Source organism: Pieris rapae, chromosome 15 (assembly GCF_905147795.1).
Source record: "Pieris rapae chromosome 15, ilPieRapa1.1, whole genome shotgun sequence".
NCBI lineage: Eukaryota > Metazoa > Arthropoda > Insecta > Lepidoptera > Pieridae > Pieris > Pieris rapae.
Genome location: NC_059523.1, coordinates 7,496,091 through 7,512,690, shown reverse-complemented (window position 1 = coordinate 7,512,690; position 16,600 = coordinate 7,496,091). Strand labels below are relative to the sequence as shown.

At 32.4% G+C, this 16,600-nt stretch overlaps 1 protein-coding gene across 1 annotated transcript in view; it reads right to left on the bottom strand.

The window, feature by feature from the left end:
- Nucleotides 1-16,600, bottom strand: part of LOC110992809 (inactive rhomboid protein 1) — a 99,466-nt gene that overhangs the window by 6,987 nt on the left and 75,879 nt on the right. The window contains exons 4-6 of the mRNA XM_045631256.1: nt 13,771-13,943; nt 9,379-9,543; nt 2,809-3,022 (exon numbers count right to left, since the gene is read on the bottom strand). Coding sequence (XP_045487212.1) covers nt 2,809-3,022; nt 9,379-9,543; nt 13,771-13,943 — 552 coding nt within the window. The remainder of the gene's footprint in view (nt 1-2,808; nt 3,023-9,378; nt 9,544-13,770; nt 13,944-16,600) is intronic.

Genomic DNA, 16,600 nt, shown 5'->3' with positions numbered 1-16,600 from the left:
ATGTGTGTTCACTAAATTATTTATTTAGAAAAACGATAATACAGCAGCGTCATACGACCCTAGGTCGTTCCGACCGATGGGTCTTTGTTGCGGGTTGAATGCGTTTCTTTTATCATTTTAATTATTATTAAAGAGTAGCCTTCTGTCCCTGAAACATTTCACATGTTTAATTTAAAATTCCACGCCATTATGAGTGGCAGAATTCCACTTGCGAACTTTAGATTTTGTACAAAGTTATTATTATTATTATTAGTGAGGCATCACTGCTCATTTATTTTAATAGTCTATTGAAATATGTATGTGTTTTATATAGATCTAATTGATTTAAAAAATAGCAATAATGTGTGTAGGGGTGGGATCCAAGAATTGACAATTCATGATTGAAATATCGTCTGCGACATATACATTGATTGACAGATGATAAGGATTTCTTGGTACAAATCAGTTGAGTGTGTTAAGTCAAGTGTTTGAACGATTTCTTAGTAACAAGGAAAAATAACCCACGCAAACCTCAGATCTTAGGAGATAACAAGTGAATTATAATTTAACATTAAAATCCGCAATTCATATCGATACTCTTTTAAATATTTTCATTTCAAATTAGAATATTTCATAAATAGAAATATGAATTTATAGAAAATATTCAAATAAATTGAAATTATTAATTTATTTTTTAAATTTAAATAGGTCAATATATATTATACTCTTCAATTGTACGAATGAAATATTAAAAGTAAACACACAAAAATCTTGACACAAGAAGGTCTGCGGTCAGTTGGGAAAAAGATGTCGGCGTTTGTGACCGGCAAAGACAAAGAGTTTTAAGCATATGCGACCTACTTTGAGCACTCTTTAATAATGTCGACTTTACTGAGAGCTTGTTAATTACAAAAGTTTGTAACGTGCTTATAATAAGATATACTTTAGTGCACAAAATATAAGGGAAAGGTAGCTTTGTATATTAAGTATTCAGTACGTATGCGTTAATTAACAGTATATATTTTTTTCTAATCGCTTAGATGATAAGAGGCTTTCTACTACACAGCCTAATTAACGCATTATTTAGAAGTTGTTAGTGCCGATTTCCTGAAAAACAATTTTTGTCGTGACAGTAATTTACCACGAAATTTTGAACAAATGCGTAAATTTGTCTACTTTGTAAATTACTTGCCAATTTTACTCCATTATTTCCCTTTGGGTAAACGACATTCATTTCCATATGCTAATGACCACATAGAAAAAAATACGTTGACGCAAAGCCGAGATAAATACAGAAATCAAAATAAATAGTATCTATTGACGCAAACTAGATAATGGTAACTCATGAATTTCTGTGTCACATGATACTGATTGTAGACATCCTACTATTCTGTTTCAAATATTATCTCACCAAACGAAATTAAAAACTTCGTAAAACTTTTTGGAATATTGTAGGCAATTTATATTGTTAACATAAAGGCAGTAACAAGCCTAAAAAACCTAATATTGTCTCATAACTGTGCGCTCGCGAATAAATGTGGGTTAATGCGTTGTGTCTAAAAGCTTTGCGTCATTTAGTCCCGCTATAATAAAATCCACAGACGATACTGAAACTCGCTTCATTACTCTCAGAGCGCACAGATTAGATATTTTGGCGAATTAGCGGAGGAGTTAGGCTGACTTACAAAATTTCTGGTTATTTTAGTTGTTTCTTAACAAAAACTTAAGAATTTAATTTAGAATATTATGTAGTATTCATGTCAAGGATAGTCCTGGCACAACTTATGTAACTTAACTTAAAATTGTCATCGAAGTTATTATTAGAATATATCATGTTTTATGTATTGTTCACGGCGCACTGACAATGCTTTATGCAATAAAGTAGGGTTGCTGTATACATAAATTCCAAGTGGTTGCCGTCTTTGTATAAACATTCATAAAGAGAAAATAACCCTTTATCGTTTTCTTTATAGACAAGTATAGCTCATACAAAACATAATTCTCCAGGAACAAAATTTAAAGGAGTAATTTCATAGAAAGAATAATACCATTTCATTTCACACATACACAAAAACAATAAAATGTCGTTATCGCCAGCTGCGTGTGTGTCAGATAATCAGCCACAATTCGGGGTGAGTTTCTATACTAGCCATTACTCTTTCTTACGTATTTCATTATTCAATAGTATACACGCATTAAAAAAATGTACGTAAGAAGTGAAACTTCTTTATGACCTTATTCTTCAAAAAAATGTCTACTATATGCAACTTCACAGAAATTGGTTAAATAAAGTTAATGAGATACAGTTTACCAAAGTCATTTATTATCATAGAGATGAATTATTTTATTTTACCCTATTACTACTAAGATTATTATAGAATTATTTATCATTATCTTCATATTATAGTAATAGAGTTATTACTATCATTGTTATCTTTATTATATATAGTTATTAATAGCTTCGTATCTATTTGAATCAACCATGGTACGGACAAGAAAGAGATGGTGCGGAACGGAAAAGTGTGACGGATTTTTTTTCCAACGGCGATAAAAAAACGTTTCACTTCAAAAATACAATTTTTAAATATTTCAAACATTTATTTATTTATTTAATAATAAGTAATCCAACAGCTACTTAACACATATTATTATACAAAACACAAATACAATTCAAACAAAATAAAACAGATTAAATAAAAAACAGAAAACAAGCATTAAAAGACAAAGTGTCATTTAAAAGAAAAACAAAAGAATAAAACTAAAAACTGCAAAATTAAAAAAAAAGCAACAAATAATACTAAGAATTTATTAATAATTTCATTCAAATACCTGTTGTAAGCTAAGACTCTTCAACATAACTTGTCCTGTGTGCGTGTGTCGACCGAAGCCGACTGGCCCGAAGCCATAACAAAGCAAGGCCAAAAGAAGCACCAGAGTCTGAACTGTGCTGACCCACCACGTGAAGTAAGGCCGGTAGTCCGTCAGCTCGTCTAACTGTTGCGCTATTTCCCCTTGTTGTGTCACTGATTTGCGAAGGGATCGTCTGAAAATGAATATATTAAATATAAAGAGAAAATATTATTTATGGACGCGACGCGACGCGTTTTGACGCGAATCAAGTTGTACTATTTTCTATGTCAAGAATCACACTTTGAACATCTGACTCCATGTGAGCACACGCCATCTGATCACATTCTAGATCGATGTGTTGTCGATGGTTGGCACCCGATTCGACAGACGCCTAGCGCGTAGTGTGCTTTGTGCAAAGAAGCAGAAGATACAGAAATAGAAGTAGAAGCTGAACAATACAGAATGAAAAGTGTAGTTTGAAAGCATTTCATGACAATTTTGGTCATATATAGTATCAGATATGTATCCAATATTTGCATCTGTAAATATACTTCAAAATCTTCATCTGACTCGTTATTTATTAAATCCATAGCACAACACGACTCTAGCTTCGCTATTGTCAGTTAAATGAGTTCTGAATTTGAAAGCGTGTCATGGTGTCGCGTGTTTTACTCGCGTCTGGACACGTTGCGTCGCGTGGCGTTTTAATAATGTGTTGCCGCCTTTACTGTCATAGCACTGTATTAAAACACAGTGCCTGGATGGCCGAGCATTGCTCGGTATTTTTATTTTTTTATAAATTGTGTTTTTGGAAATTATATATAAGTACGAATTACATACTAATAAAATGATGAAATATGAATAATATAGATTATATATGCTGGAATAGCTTTAGTGTGGTTGTGTCGTTAAAGAAATTTAAAAAAAATAGTATTTTTATTCGCCGATAGATGTCAGGAAGATTCATTTTTCAGTTTAAATTGGGACTACTCAAACACCACCTTTTTGTTATTTTCTATCATTTATTCCTAGCTAGATCGATTTATAACCCCCGAAACCCCCCGTATACTAAATTTCATGAAAATCGTTGCAGCCGATCCCGAGATTCCAATTATATATATACAAGAATTGCTCGTTTAAAGATATAAGATAAGATTATTAAATACGTAGACGAGAGCGCTTATTAGCGGTTCCTTTCAGGCGGCCTATATTTAGTAGTAATATTAACGTCACCCACGAGATTCGAGCGCCGGCTGCAACCTTCCACAAGGACGTAGTCAAAGAAAAACATCGTGACAAAACCGTCATGCTTCAGACATATAAATTTGATGACGTGTGTCAGGCACAGGAGGCTTGAGACTTGTCTAAGGTCTATTAAGAAAAATATGTGATTACGAAACAGATTCATTTTGACGCCTACAAATAGCAAGGTGAAGTGTAAATGAATAAATAATCTATCACAAAAATTTTGCTTTTTAGTTATTTTTCTTGAATCGCTGAATTATCGAATGGTTACTAAGTAATTATTGTGTTTGTATGGATGGTTTACTTCTGTTTGTTTTTTTAATATAATATTTAAGAATTATCATGTAACATGTAATACAATAATTAATTTGAAAGTAAAAGAATGGCTCATGAAAGGTAGTGGTCTGAGTTCGATCCCCTGTGTATTTAATATTTAATTTATTATCAGTTGCTTGACTACAGAAAAATAATCGACCTAACATGTACGCCCCACATCATTAATATAATCATGGGCTAACAACAACGTATGAATAAATTGTTACCCTATATTACTTGGGCGGTATATGAACACGTGCAATCTGATATGAAGGGTAAATAGTATGACCATGCGCGAACGTGACCTTGTGATATTTTAGCCATGACCTACTCTTTGAGTCTTTCAAAAGAGCTCAAAAGAAAGTAAGACTCCAAAAATAAACTTGTGTGTGAAAATTTAAATGTACTAATATGAAATTGCTTTTAAAATATGAATGTCTATTAAGATATGAAGATTTAAATTTGCGTCAAAATTAATTCAAATTTCATGAATAACAGTAACTTCTAACTAACGTAAAATGCCTTTGCTGTTTATTCATAACATCGGTCTTATTATACTTTTGAAAATTTTTAATCAATATACATTTATAAAAATATTTATAAATCGTATTTTTATTTGAAAGTAGCTGCGCTAACTAATAAGGTTTCTAAGCCTACTTTTTAAGTATTTGCATACCAACTATATAACATTTCGCTATATCCAATATATGTTCGCTGTTCCGGAATAAAAACTTTGGTAGTAAAAAAAGAAAAAATATTTTTTTTCTATTTTTTCCCTACATAAAAATCTCCCTCAGAGTTCAAGTAATAAACAAAAAAAGTCGCATTGTCTCGCTAGTTTTGCACTTAGCAATATATTTTGTGAATCATTTTTATTTGTATAGATTTACGTACGTAAATCTAAAGTTGGTTAGACAATGTTGTTCATCCGACACTGAACGGTTGGAACATAATATATTTATTTCCAACTCTACGTACAATTAGCTTTTAATCTAATTTACAATGCATTACGCTGAACGGAATTCTTTGTAAGGAAAATAAGCCTTGTAATCTAAGAAGCAAACGTAATGCACTATCTAGTTTAAAGGATCAATGTTGTCATCGGAATTAAGGCGGATTATCCTTTAACGCACGATTGACTAACACTATACCTTTAATAACATTAGTTGGGCAATGATTTAAACTCGCTAGACTGTACCTAATTCGTCAAGAAGCCAAACCCTTTGACCAATTATTTTGTTTTTAAACAAATTTCGGTAAGCTTACATCGAGGCTGTACAAAGCACTTTATTACAGTGTATTTCAATTCCTGAAAGTGGTGATAAATAACGTTTTCATAAATACTGTACATAAGGATAATTCAGAACATATGTGACTTTTAAACGGTACAATTGTTTTCATATTCATACATTTACTCTCTTACATGAATGGACTCAATTCACTTTACAACGAACTTCTTAAACCAACTCGGGTGTCAAATTCTCTACCGTAGTTACATCATAATTTATATTGTTACAGAGACATAATCTATTTGCGATTACATAACTAGTTAAAAACAATAATATAAGTAATAGGCAATGAGCAGTGTTGGCCTAGTGGCTTCAGCGTGCGAAACTCATCCACGAGGTCATAGCTTCGATCCCCGGTTGTGCATCAATGGACTTTCTTTCTATGTGCGCATTTAATATTCACTTCAACAGTGATGGAAAACATCGTGAGGAAACCAGTTTGAGGCACAGAAGGCTGATCACCTACTTGCCTGTAAGATTTACCAATGATCATGAAACAAATACAGAAATCTGAGAGTGAAAGGTAGTAAGCGCCTTTGATTTTTTTAAGTAAGCGCAGAGTATGAGAAACTTCGGAATTACAAAGTCATTAGTCAGTTTTTGTTTTTGCTTATAAATTTAGCTCTAGTGTCTATGATTCTGACCTATATGCTACGAAATTGGACTTTAAATACTAATTGGAATTTAAAGTACAAGAGTACTATATACAACACGATAATAATCTAAACGACAATATCCATATTATAATAAATACTGCATACGTTTTATAATAAAAATATAAATTACAAGTTACCATAATGTTTAACATTTATTAATTAAAATGAGGATACAAAGAGATTAAATTGTAGCGCAGGTAAAGGCGTGGTAGGCTTTGCGGCTCGGTAATAATAATTATAGGCTTCCACGATCGATGCCTTGCTCTTAGTCTGATAATCATCGTCCATGTTTTCGATTGACCTCTCTTACATTGTATGATTTTTATACTTTTTAATTCCAAAACAATTAGTTTGTTTTGACGTTATGATTTATTTACAATTATTTAGCTACTGACAAACTGTTTGTTGTGGATTGAATAACAGTATAGACAAAAAATTAGGGTTGTATTTTTATATAAGGTTTAAATTAATTGTAGCTGACATCAAAATAATTTCAGTTTTGTATTGAATGTTTATATATTAGTGTATATACATTTATCGATTCGATTTATCGATTATTATTAACGACTAAAATAATGCCATTATTCTAATTATGAAAATGGATGTGGTTAAGAATATGTCAATCAAAAAGCCACAGGAACGACCCATTTCCAAACGTATGATCGCGGTAATTAATTCAATCCCCTATCTAATGGATTGGTGTTTGCACTATGGTTTTACTTAGACCCTACCTACTACGTATTGTACCTATACTTTCACTACACCATACTGACTATGCGAGAAGTATTCGTACGGCAAACAACTTTTACTGATATTGTTTGATTTGTATGTTTAGTGTGTAAGACCACATTATCATAGCTACTACGCCGTAGACCTCAATTCCGTAGCACTAACCCGTTGCTACGTCATATGTTAATATGATCCACAGTTCAATAATTTTGGAGTTGGCACGTAGCAGTTCAGAATTCTGTGGCAGTTATATGCAATACGATATTACGACGCATGGTCTAACTACTGTTTATGTATCTCTATTGCTAATGCAATACTAAATAGTTATTTATAACTCTTTGCGGATATTAGCTTTTCATAAAATAAACAGGCTCATAAATATATCAGGTTTAGCACACATCAAATTTAAACGTCGGTAAGCCATACGCGTAAAAGTTTATGCCAAGGAAGCTTCCTCGGCTACAATTCTTAAGGCAAAAGAAAACGTGGTCCAGAATCAAGACGGAAAGAGAGGCGAAATAGGCTGGTTAAGTAGGAGTAAAGTTTAGAGTTGGCAAATCAGGCCGATTTCATACTCTGGAAAGAAGCTATTTTAAATGAGTAATTATAACTTGAAATTTGTATGCTAGTTGCATATGGTTGGTGCATAATATATGCCAGGTTCAATTCTAATAAAGGATTTATATATTCACATTTAAATATATTTTCTTAATCGTTCCGTCTCACTGAACACCTCTTTAAAAATTATACCAGTCGGATGTAAAACGACGCAAATCATGGTGATGTGTGCCTATATACCTACCCGTATGGACTGATTGTTAAGAATTATACATAAAGCATTAATCAAACAAAGAATAGCGTGAAGCGGAGCAATATGCTCTGTGTAAAATATGCATATCCCATATAGATATTGTATGTATCATTGTTAATTCAACAGAAATAATTTAAGCTACTTACTTTATTGTATGGCAAATTAAACAAAGAACAGAGCATGCAGTGGAGCAAACAGTTTGTTAAAAATAATGATATATACGAGAAAATGTTAATGTATTCAAAATCAAAAATTATTTATTCATGTATGTAACAAAATGTACACTTATGAACTTCTAAAAAAAATATGCGTTGAATGCTTCTATTTTTACATTAACTGCCAGTTCTCAAATCAAGGGCGTAGAACAGAAGAGAAGAACTGGCATAAATCTCTCCACCATTGTTTTTAATCGTTATGTTTTAGCAAAATATTGTCCTCTATCAGCAGGATGCATGGTTAATAGGAGCACGCACTTATATTCTCGTGGTAACAACATGCAAATACGTAGTAGAAACAACTAACATCGTATCGTGTATACGGACACGAATTCAAGTACGACCAGTCACCACAAGTAGCACCCGTTCACGAGTATGACGCATGGCCAGCGATCGACCCCCTCGCCATATTTTAGGGAGAGAGACTACCCGACGAATGGACGTTATAGAAAAATCAAGTAAATTTTAAATGAAACAAAAATGTTTCGTAGATGCAAATTTCTGCAGTACCAAATTCAAGATTTATCTTTTCTAAGGATGTATTTGTTGCATTCAAATTGTTTCACCATAATTTACAACGGCGATCAATGTTTGAACTTTTTACGCTGTGATTACACGATTGTGTCACGAATGAAGCACACGCGAAGTTAAGTATAGATTTTACAGCAGTATATTACTAATCATTACCGTTATCGTGATTTTGCTTAGAAATATTATAAACAATGCATTTATATTTAAGGATTTCAAAAAATTTACTTGAGTTTTATCAAAACTAAAACGTCACGTCTAACAAAATAGCTATTTTCAAAATCCACTTATCATTAAATACGGAAATGTATCATATAAATCAGTGTCGGCACAATCTATGTGGGCCTCGGATCTATTTCATGATTTATTTATTTTTTCAATTTAATAGGCAAATAGGTGATCTATATCCTGTGCTTAACACACGCCGTCGACTTATTGGGTCTAATAGATATCGGTTTCCTCTTGATGTTTTCGTTCACATAGAAAGAAATTTCATTGGTACACAGCCGGGGATCGAACGTACGTCATCAAGGATAAGAGACGTAATTTTAAGGTTGAAACCTTTGCTGACAAGTAAAAGTCATTTACATCTATAAATTCAACAAAATATTCGTAGTAGCTTAGTACGTAAAATGAAAATTAAAACTCATCTTAAAATTATTTGTATCACTAAACCATGCAATTGATTAATTTTAATGTTCTATATTGAGAAAAAAGTCATAGTCATATCAAAAAAAATCACCAATATTAAATGTTCTTACCGGAAAAATCTTCCAACGACACCCATTCCGAACTGCCTCCTATTCGAGTTATCTGCAAGTGGTTCCAACATGGGGGTATGGATGCGAACACCCCCCGCCCCCCACGACACACTTCTCTCGGGCCTTCTGTACTCCACCCCAGAAGATCCAAGAGGTGACCGCGCACTAAAATAATAAATATCATTAAAAAATTTAATATTGATTCAACTTACATGCTAATTCATTTCATTCTAAATTCAAATGAAAGGCTAGAAGTATTGTTAAAAATATACCAATCAAGACGTTATGATGACATACCAAAAACGATTTATTTAATTTCCATAGATTTAAAATCAAGCAATCAATACAAATACTTGATTTTACGTTTATGTAGAAACAGATGAATTTCAATAGATCGGAAATTTTTCTGTCGTCTTTCGTATTTGAAAACATAACAATGAAAATAAGGAATACAATTCAACATCTCTCATGCAAAACCGTACAATAAAAATGTTCCTGAAATAGCTATTGGATGTTTTGTCCTTATCATTCTCGATACAAAGAAACGTGACAAAAAACGTTATAAAAGAATCTGATAATCTGTATCGTTGTTTATAAACTCAATTGCTTCATTATGGTTCCGTAACAATGTAGAAATCTAAATTATTTGAGAATTTTCTAAACACTTGCAGTACAAAATCCAATACGTTTGATGCAAAGAGGATCCATGTCCCCAAAATTAATACAGAAAGTTATGCCTTTGGGGCCATTTAAGCCACAAAAGGCGGTATTAGTGAGATTTATATCGAAACAGTTTTTGGCAAGATTACTCGTTGCGCATATAGTTGGTAGGAGATTAAATCTCCAATTCTTGGACCCATGTCACAGAGATTCGGACCGAGTGATATATCTGTCAGTTGCTGGACATTATGTAGACTTAACACGGGTGAAAGATCTTTTTTATCGGCTGTAAGAAATTCTAAGGATCTGAATTTACGTAGGCATAACAAAATATTACTGTTTCCACTATCATTCCGGTTTAAATGAAAAAAATGGGCATTTGTATTTGACAAGTATGCTTTCTAATAGTCGTTAATAGGCGTTAGTTGTTTTTATCGTTAGGTCTTAGATGTATTGGATTGCAAGTAGAAAAAATCGAAGCATGCAAAACTTAAGTTCAAAACTGCATCCACAAATAACATGTATTAATTTATAATGTTATTTTTTTTTAATTGTCTGTATAAAGACCCAATTAAACATTACGATCTAGCCATAACGAAAGTTTAATATGTATTACATATAAACTAGATAGGTATACTAAAAAGGATTATCCTAAACTAGCGACCCGCCCCGGCTTCGCACGGGTGCAATGCTGTTATTAAATACACTACAGAAAATCTGTGAACGTTGTATATAAAAATGTGGGTTATCCATAAGAGATAGACATATACCATCACGGACTTTTCTATAGACCTTTTCAATGCATACAATACTTAGTGCATTATTTTGATAAAACTCGTAGGGTTCAGCCTGCATTTGCAATGTAAGCGGAAAAAATGTAATTATTTACGACATCACATTAGAAACCTCAAAAATAACAGAACTTCTCCACTATTTAATGGATTTTATTATACATATAAACCTTCCTCTTGAATCACTGTATCTATAAAAAAAATCTGCATCAAAATCCGTTGCGTAGTTTCAAAGATATAGGCAAACAAAGGGACATAGGGACAGAGAAAGCGACTTTGTTTTATACTATGTAGTGATTAATTACAAAACATGATTAGAATACTTTACTCAAATTAAACGATTCTCAAAACAGCTAACAGATTATCAAGAGGACTTCTTATTGTGAAATACAAATTTGTTTTCAATTAACAACTTCTAACAATAATATTCATAAACGAACAACTTTAAACTAAATGAGCGATTTATTATTATTCGAATAAATATTTTCATTACTAACTCTTGATCATTTATAATGCTTATTAACTTATTAATTATCCTACATTTTACGGAATGTTTTTTTTATAGAACAGGGGGCAAACGGGCAGGAGACTCAGCTAATGTTACGTGATACCGCCGCCCAGGGACACTCTCGATGCCAGAGGGCTCGCGAGTGCTTTGCCGGCCTTTTATATGTAGAAAAGGGAACTAAATACTAAATACTTCCGGCAACGCACTTGCGAGACTTCTGGCAATGTGATTGTATATGGGCAGAGGTATCACTTAATATCAGTCTCGTGGCCCTTTGTCGCCCATTACAGAAAAAAGGCTATAAAAATAGTAATTCATTCGTCTTTTGACATCAATAAGGCAAAAAATTACATACAGATGGACGATCTTTCCTCGTGTAGTTGAATAAAACTATTAAAACTATTCATAAATATTTGTTTAACCATTCTTTAACAAACACGTATTTATAATATAATAATAGCTGACCTGGCTAACTTCGTTCCCCTCTTGCAAAAATGAGGAACATTACGTACACTTTATATAGGTACATACAGATCGACGATCTTTTCTCGGGTAGTTGAATTATATTGACTCTTTGAATAACGATTAGCTTAATAATTCTTTAACAAACACATAATTATTATTAAACTAGCTGACCCGTCTAACATCGTTTCGCCTAACAGTCTAAAAATATCGGGATAACTTTAGTTGAACCTAATTTAGGATTTCCTTAAGGTAATAACATTATGTATTACTGTTTTTTTTTTGCAAATACAAAAATGTTTTATTGCTTGCCATTGCGAAAGTAAAATGGTAGTTTTACACATTAGGCCTCTTCTCTCTAGCGCCAATATTGCGGTACTGCATGTTAAAGCACTTGCTTATATATAACGTTATTTATGAGGTAACACATGTCTTCGATCAAGATCAAATCCTGGCTATGCATCTCCTCATTTTCCTTAAGATCGATGTAAAATGATGCGTAGTTTTGTCAACAGATGGCACCACATGCAGTTAAGATTCGTAAAATTTATTTATTTATTTATTGTTATTCGATAACTTATACGATATTTAATTACGTATTCTGCGATTCGGAGCTGTGAAGAAACCACCAAAAAAGAGAACTGAAATCAGTGCAGACGATCTTGAGTTATAAGTGGTTTAATTTTTGTTTATAGTGCAAACAGGCAGGATGCTCACCTGATGTTAAGTGATACCGCCGCCCATATAAATCACATAGCCCGAAGTCACAATGGACACTCTCAATGCCAGAGAGCTCGCGAGTGCGTTGCCGGCCTTTTAATATATTTTATAACGAATAGGATTTTGTTTTAAATATATTATATAAAGTCGGGGTCTAACAAATAGGTAATTAAATGGAATATGCAGTTTGAAGTTAACATCTTTTTTGAATAAATATTGTGTGACCTGTTTTTTACTTCTAGGTCACCTAAATGTTAATATTTCTATATCAAATATAAGCATATAACTAACTGCTAAGTTGTCAAGTAACCTATATACAGTTCGGACTGTTTTCGCCATACATTTTTAAACATGTGTTCAGATCTATAAAATTTCTGGGATTTATGTTATGAAACCCTATGGGAATAGATTTTAGACGAAATAATCATAACAATATTTAACACTATGTTGTCGTTTATAACTAAAATAAAGAATATTACTTGGAGATTTTAGTATAAATTTCAAACTAAGTCGGGATAACATTTAGCTATAAGAACGTTTGGTTAATAATTTCTCCAATATCAGTTCTCAATAAGTCCCAACTAGATAAGGGATTTAGGGGCTGTAAATAACGTCTAGGTTTTTAGGTCAAAACTATAAAGCATAGTGACCCCATTTAACCTACTTCGCAGCTCTTTGTGCTGATTTTGATATTTGAGGGCTATAATAATTGAACTTTCCTTTTATTCGTATTTATAAAACTTACTTTCTGTAATGCTGGGTAAACTTTCAAAGACTTTACTTTACTTACTACATTATAAAAAATCATGTTTATAATAATATGAAAAAAATCCTTTTTGAAATCACTAGAACACAAAATATTTTCTATGTTCCTGTGCCGTGCTGCGTAGTAATTCATCATGTACTTTTTTGTACATGATGAATTACTACGCAAGTGTGTTGCCGGCATTTAAAAACGCTCTTCCTGAGATTCCACAGCTCACCACTTCACGAAAAGAAATACCTAATAAAAGACCTGATTGTGGTTTGGTATTTACAGTATACTTGCTTACTCTTACTCTACTCCAAAATACTCTTCGTAGTGACGCATTGGCCCTGCATAGAGAGAGAGAATCAAGTCTCTCTGATCAAGCTCTCAACTGAATTCAATCAAAATCACAAACACTATTGTATATGAGATCGTCTTTGACCCTTGCAGAATTTGGAACCTTTACTAAATGCTTCACACCCTACACAATAAAAATCAAATACCTTTTCGGTCCGTCAGGTACATCAACATCGTCATGGTGCTGACTAAGTGCTGATGAGGTGGGGGCGAAGAAGACGTCGTCAAAATCGACTTCCTCGTGAGGACTGCTCGTACTGCCCCGAAATGATCGCGACCATTGCGCTGACGTCGACTGGCGTGATCGTCTCGTCACCGCCTGTGAAAAACATTATAAAAAAATCTTCTATACAACACAGATTTTGAGAGACATTTTATAGAATTTACCACCTTTGGATGTATCTATTTAAACTTTCAAAATTTCGCAAAGTTTTCTAAGGGCCTGTTTCACAATGTCCGGATAAGTTCCAAATAAGCAATTTATTACTTACTAGCAGACTCGGCCAAGCGTTGCTGTGGCTAAGGTTTTTGTTATATTACATAGTAGTAAATTAATCAAGGGAAACCGTAGGAGAACTTATGTGAAACGTTGGTACCACGACACGGACCTAAACTAAACTACCTTTAACTCAGCGCCATCTGTTAGAATTGTATCAAATAATAAACAAATGTTAATGTTATCGTAATTTTAGTAAGGATGCTTATTTTTTTTGAAAATGAAATATAGCCTATGTCACTCAGGAATGATGTAGCTTTCCAACAGTGAAAGAATTTTTCAAATCTGCCAAGTAGTTTCGGAGCCTATTCAATTCATACAAACAAACAAAAAATCAAACCTTTCCTCTTTATAATATTAGTATAGATTGGTAGGATAAATAGTATTTTTGCGTTTCACGACTGTCAGATAGCGCTATTTGTCATGAAATGCCAAGTATCTTATTTGGAACTTTTATCTTTCGAATAATTTATGTGTTGCATATAGCTATTTGGCACTTTATCCATACATTGTGAAACAGGCCCTTAGTGTCAAAAAAATTATCGGAAATTAGGTGATCCTTTTATGGAAATTGGATATAACGGTCCAAGTCACGAAAAACGTTTTTGAAGTTTTTTTTCAGATATATACACACATTTCTAGACGGGACATAAAAGTACTTCAGTAAATAATGTCGACATAGTCCTTAAACGGCCTAATTTGTTATATTCTTTGAGTTTATTTAATATATAAGTAGTGCTGATTTACATTATAGTATTTCATATAAATATTACAAACATTATCGTTTGGGATTCTTATGAACGCATAATTTATATTTACACAACGTAAGACATACTTATAGCAAATAAATCAGTACCCCTTTCTTAATTAAAGTCTCTTCCTCTCATATTTTACATTGTACTAAAAAGAGATAGATTCGTACCCAATTAATACGTTGCAATTGGAGTTACTTTTATTAGGATTTAAGTGCCAAATAGTGGAACAATAACTTAATAACCTCTAACAGACTTAATTTATAAATAATAGTTTAAATTAGGGTAACCCTTGAGTAAATTTATTAAAAAGTAAGTGTTAAACTAATAAGTGGACAAATTTGTTTATTATTAATTATGTTTAAGGTTAAATCATCTTTCAATTCAAACATTCAAACGTAACATATGACGTAGAATATAACCACTTAGTTTACAAAAAGCCTGTTTGAATAGTTTCACGAGGCACTATAACATTCGGTTCCTTTTTGGGATATTAGCGCAGCCGTGAGCGAGGTTATTTATGATGTCATAACGGTCGAGCCGAGTCGATCCCCAAAGACATCGCTTTTATAATTTATAGCATGAAAATATGCTTACTAATTCATCTCCCACATATTTCGAGGGCACTGAAACGGAAAATTATGGCTTTTGCATTCGGATAAAGGCATTGCAGTTGACTGTTGCTCCTGCATTCTGCTTACACTGGTTAATCATTTGGAACATTGTAAGTTTGAATATATTGACCGACATACGTCGCGACACTTACGTTTATACCTTATACAGATTTATGTACGTGTATGTATGTGTATATGTATGTATATATATATATATTAAATTATATATATATATATATATATATATATAATGTAATATATATATATATATATATATATATATCGCGTTCATTCGTTTAAAATATTTCTAATTAATTAAAAAAACTTTCGAACGCAAATATTCCGTTCAAAAAAAGGCTTATTGAAGACAAATCAATATTTTATTAAATATAGGTCATCTGATTTGCACCTTAGCTTAGGTATCTAAACATACTCTGAACTATAAGGCACGGGTTATAATTAAACGAAATACAGACATACACAACTTGCGCGTAATAAGCCACATTTAAATATTTCAGTGAAAAAAAATACCTAAATATACAAGATAAGAAACATAAATAACAGAACAGAAGTATTTCTTTTTATATTATATATTTATATTAATTAATACAACTTTAAATTGGAAGTAATAGCAATACAACTGTAGCCCTGTATTCATAAATTAAATGCAGACGGTTTGATCACCATTGCTAGTTGCGGTTGATCAAATAGGTATGTAATAATATCATGAGTGCAGCACGAGTACTGCTTACTGACATGATAATTACGTAAGTAACTATCTCTTATGCTTGTACCACCAAATCGATTGTTGTAATTGTAAAGAAATTAGGTATAGGAATAGAATTTACATTAGGAATTTACTTTTTTTATACTACAGGCAGATAAGTGATACCGGCTCCCATAGACACTCTAAATGACAGAGGAATCGCGTGTGCGTTACCGGCCTAGTTCCTCTTAAGAGCTTTTTGTGAAAGTAGTTGAAATTTGAAATGTTTGTATGAAGGTTCAGATAAACTACTAAAAAAACTAAAACTACTAAAAAAAATACATAATTTTTCCTTAACAGGTTATTTACAAACATAACACGAGTAAATTTGCGTTATAATATTATATT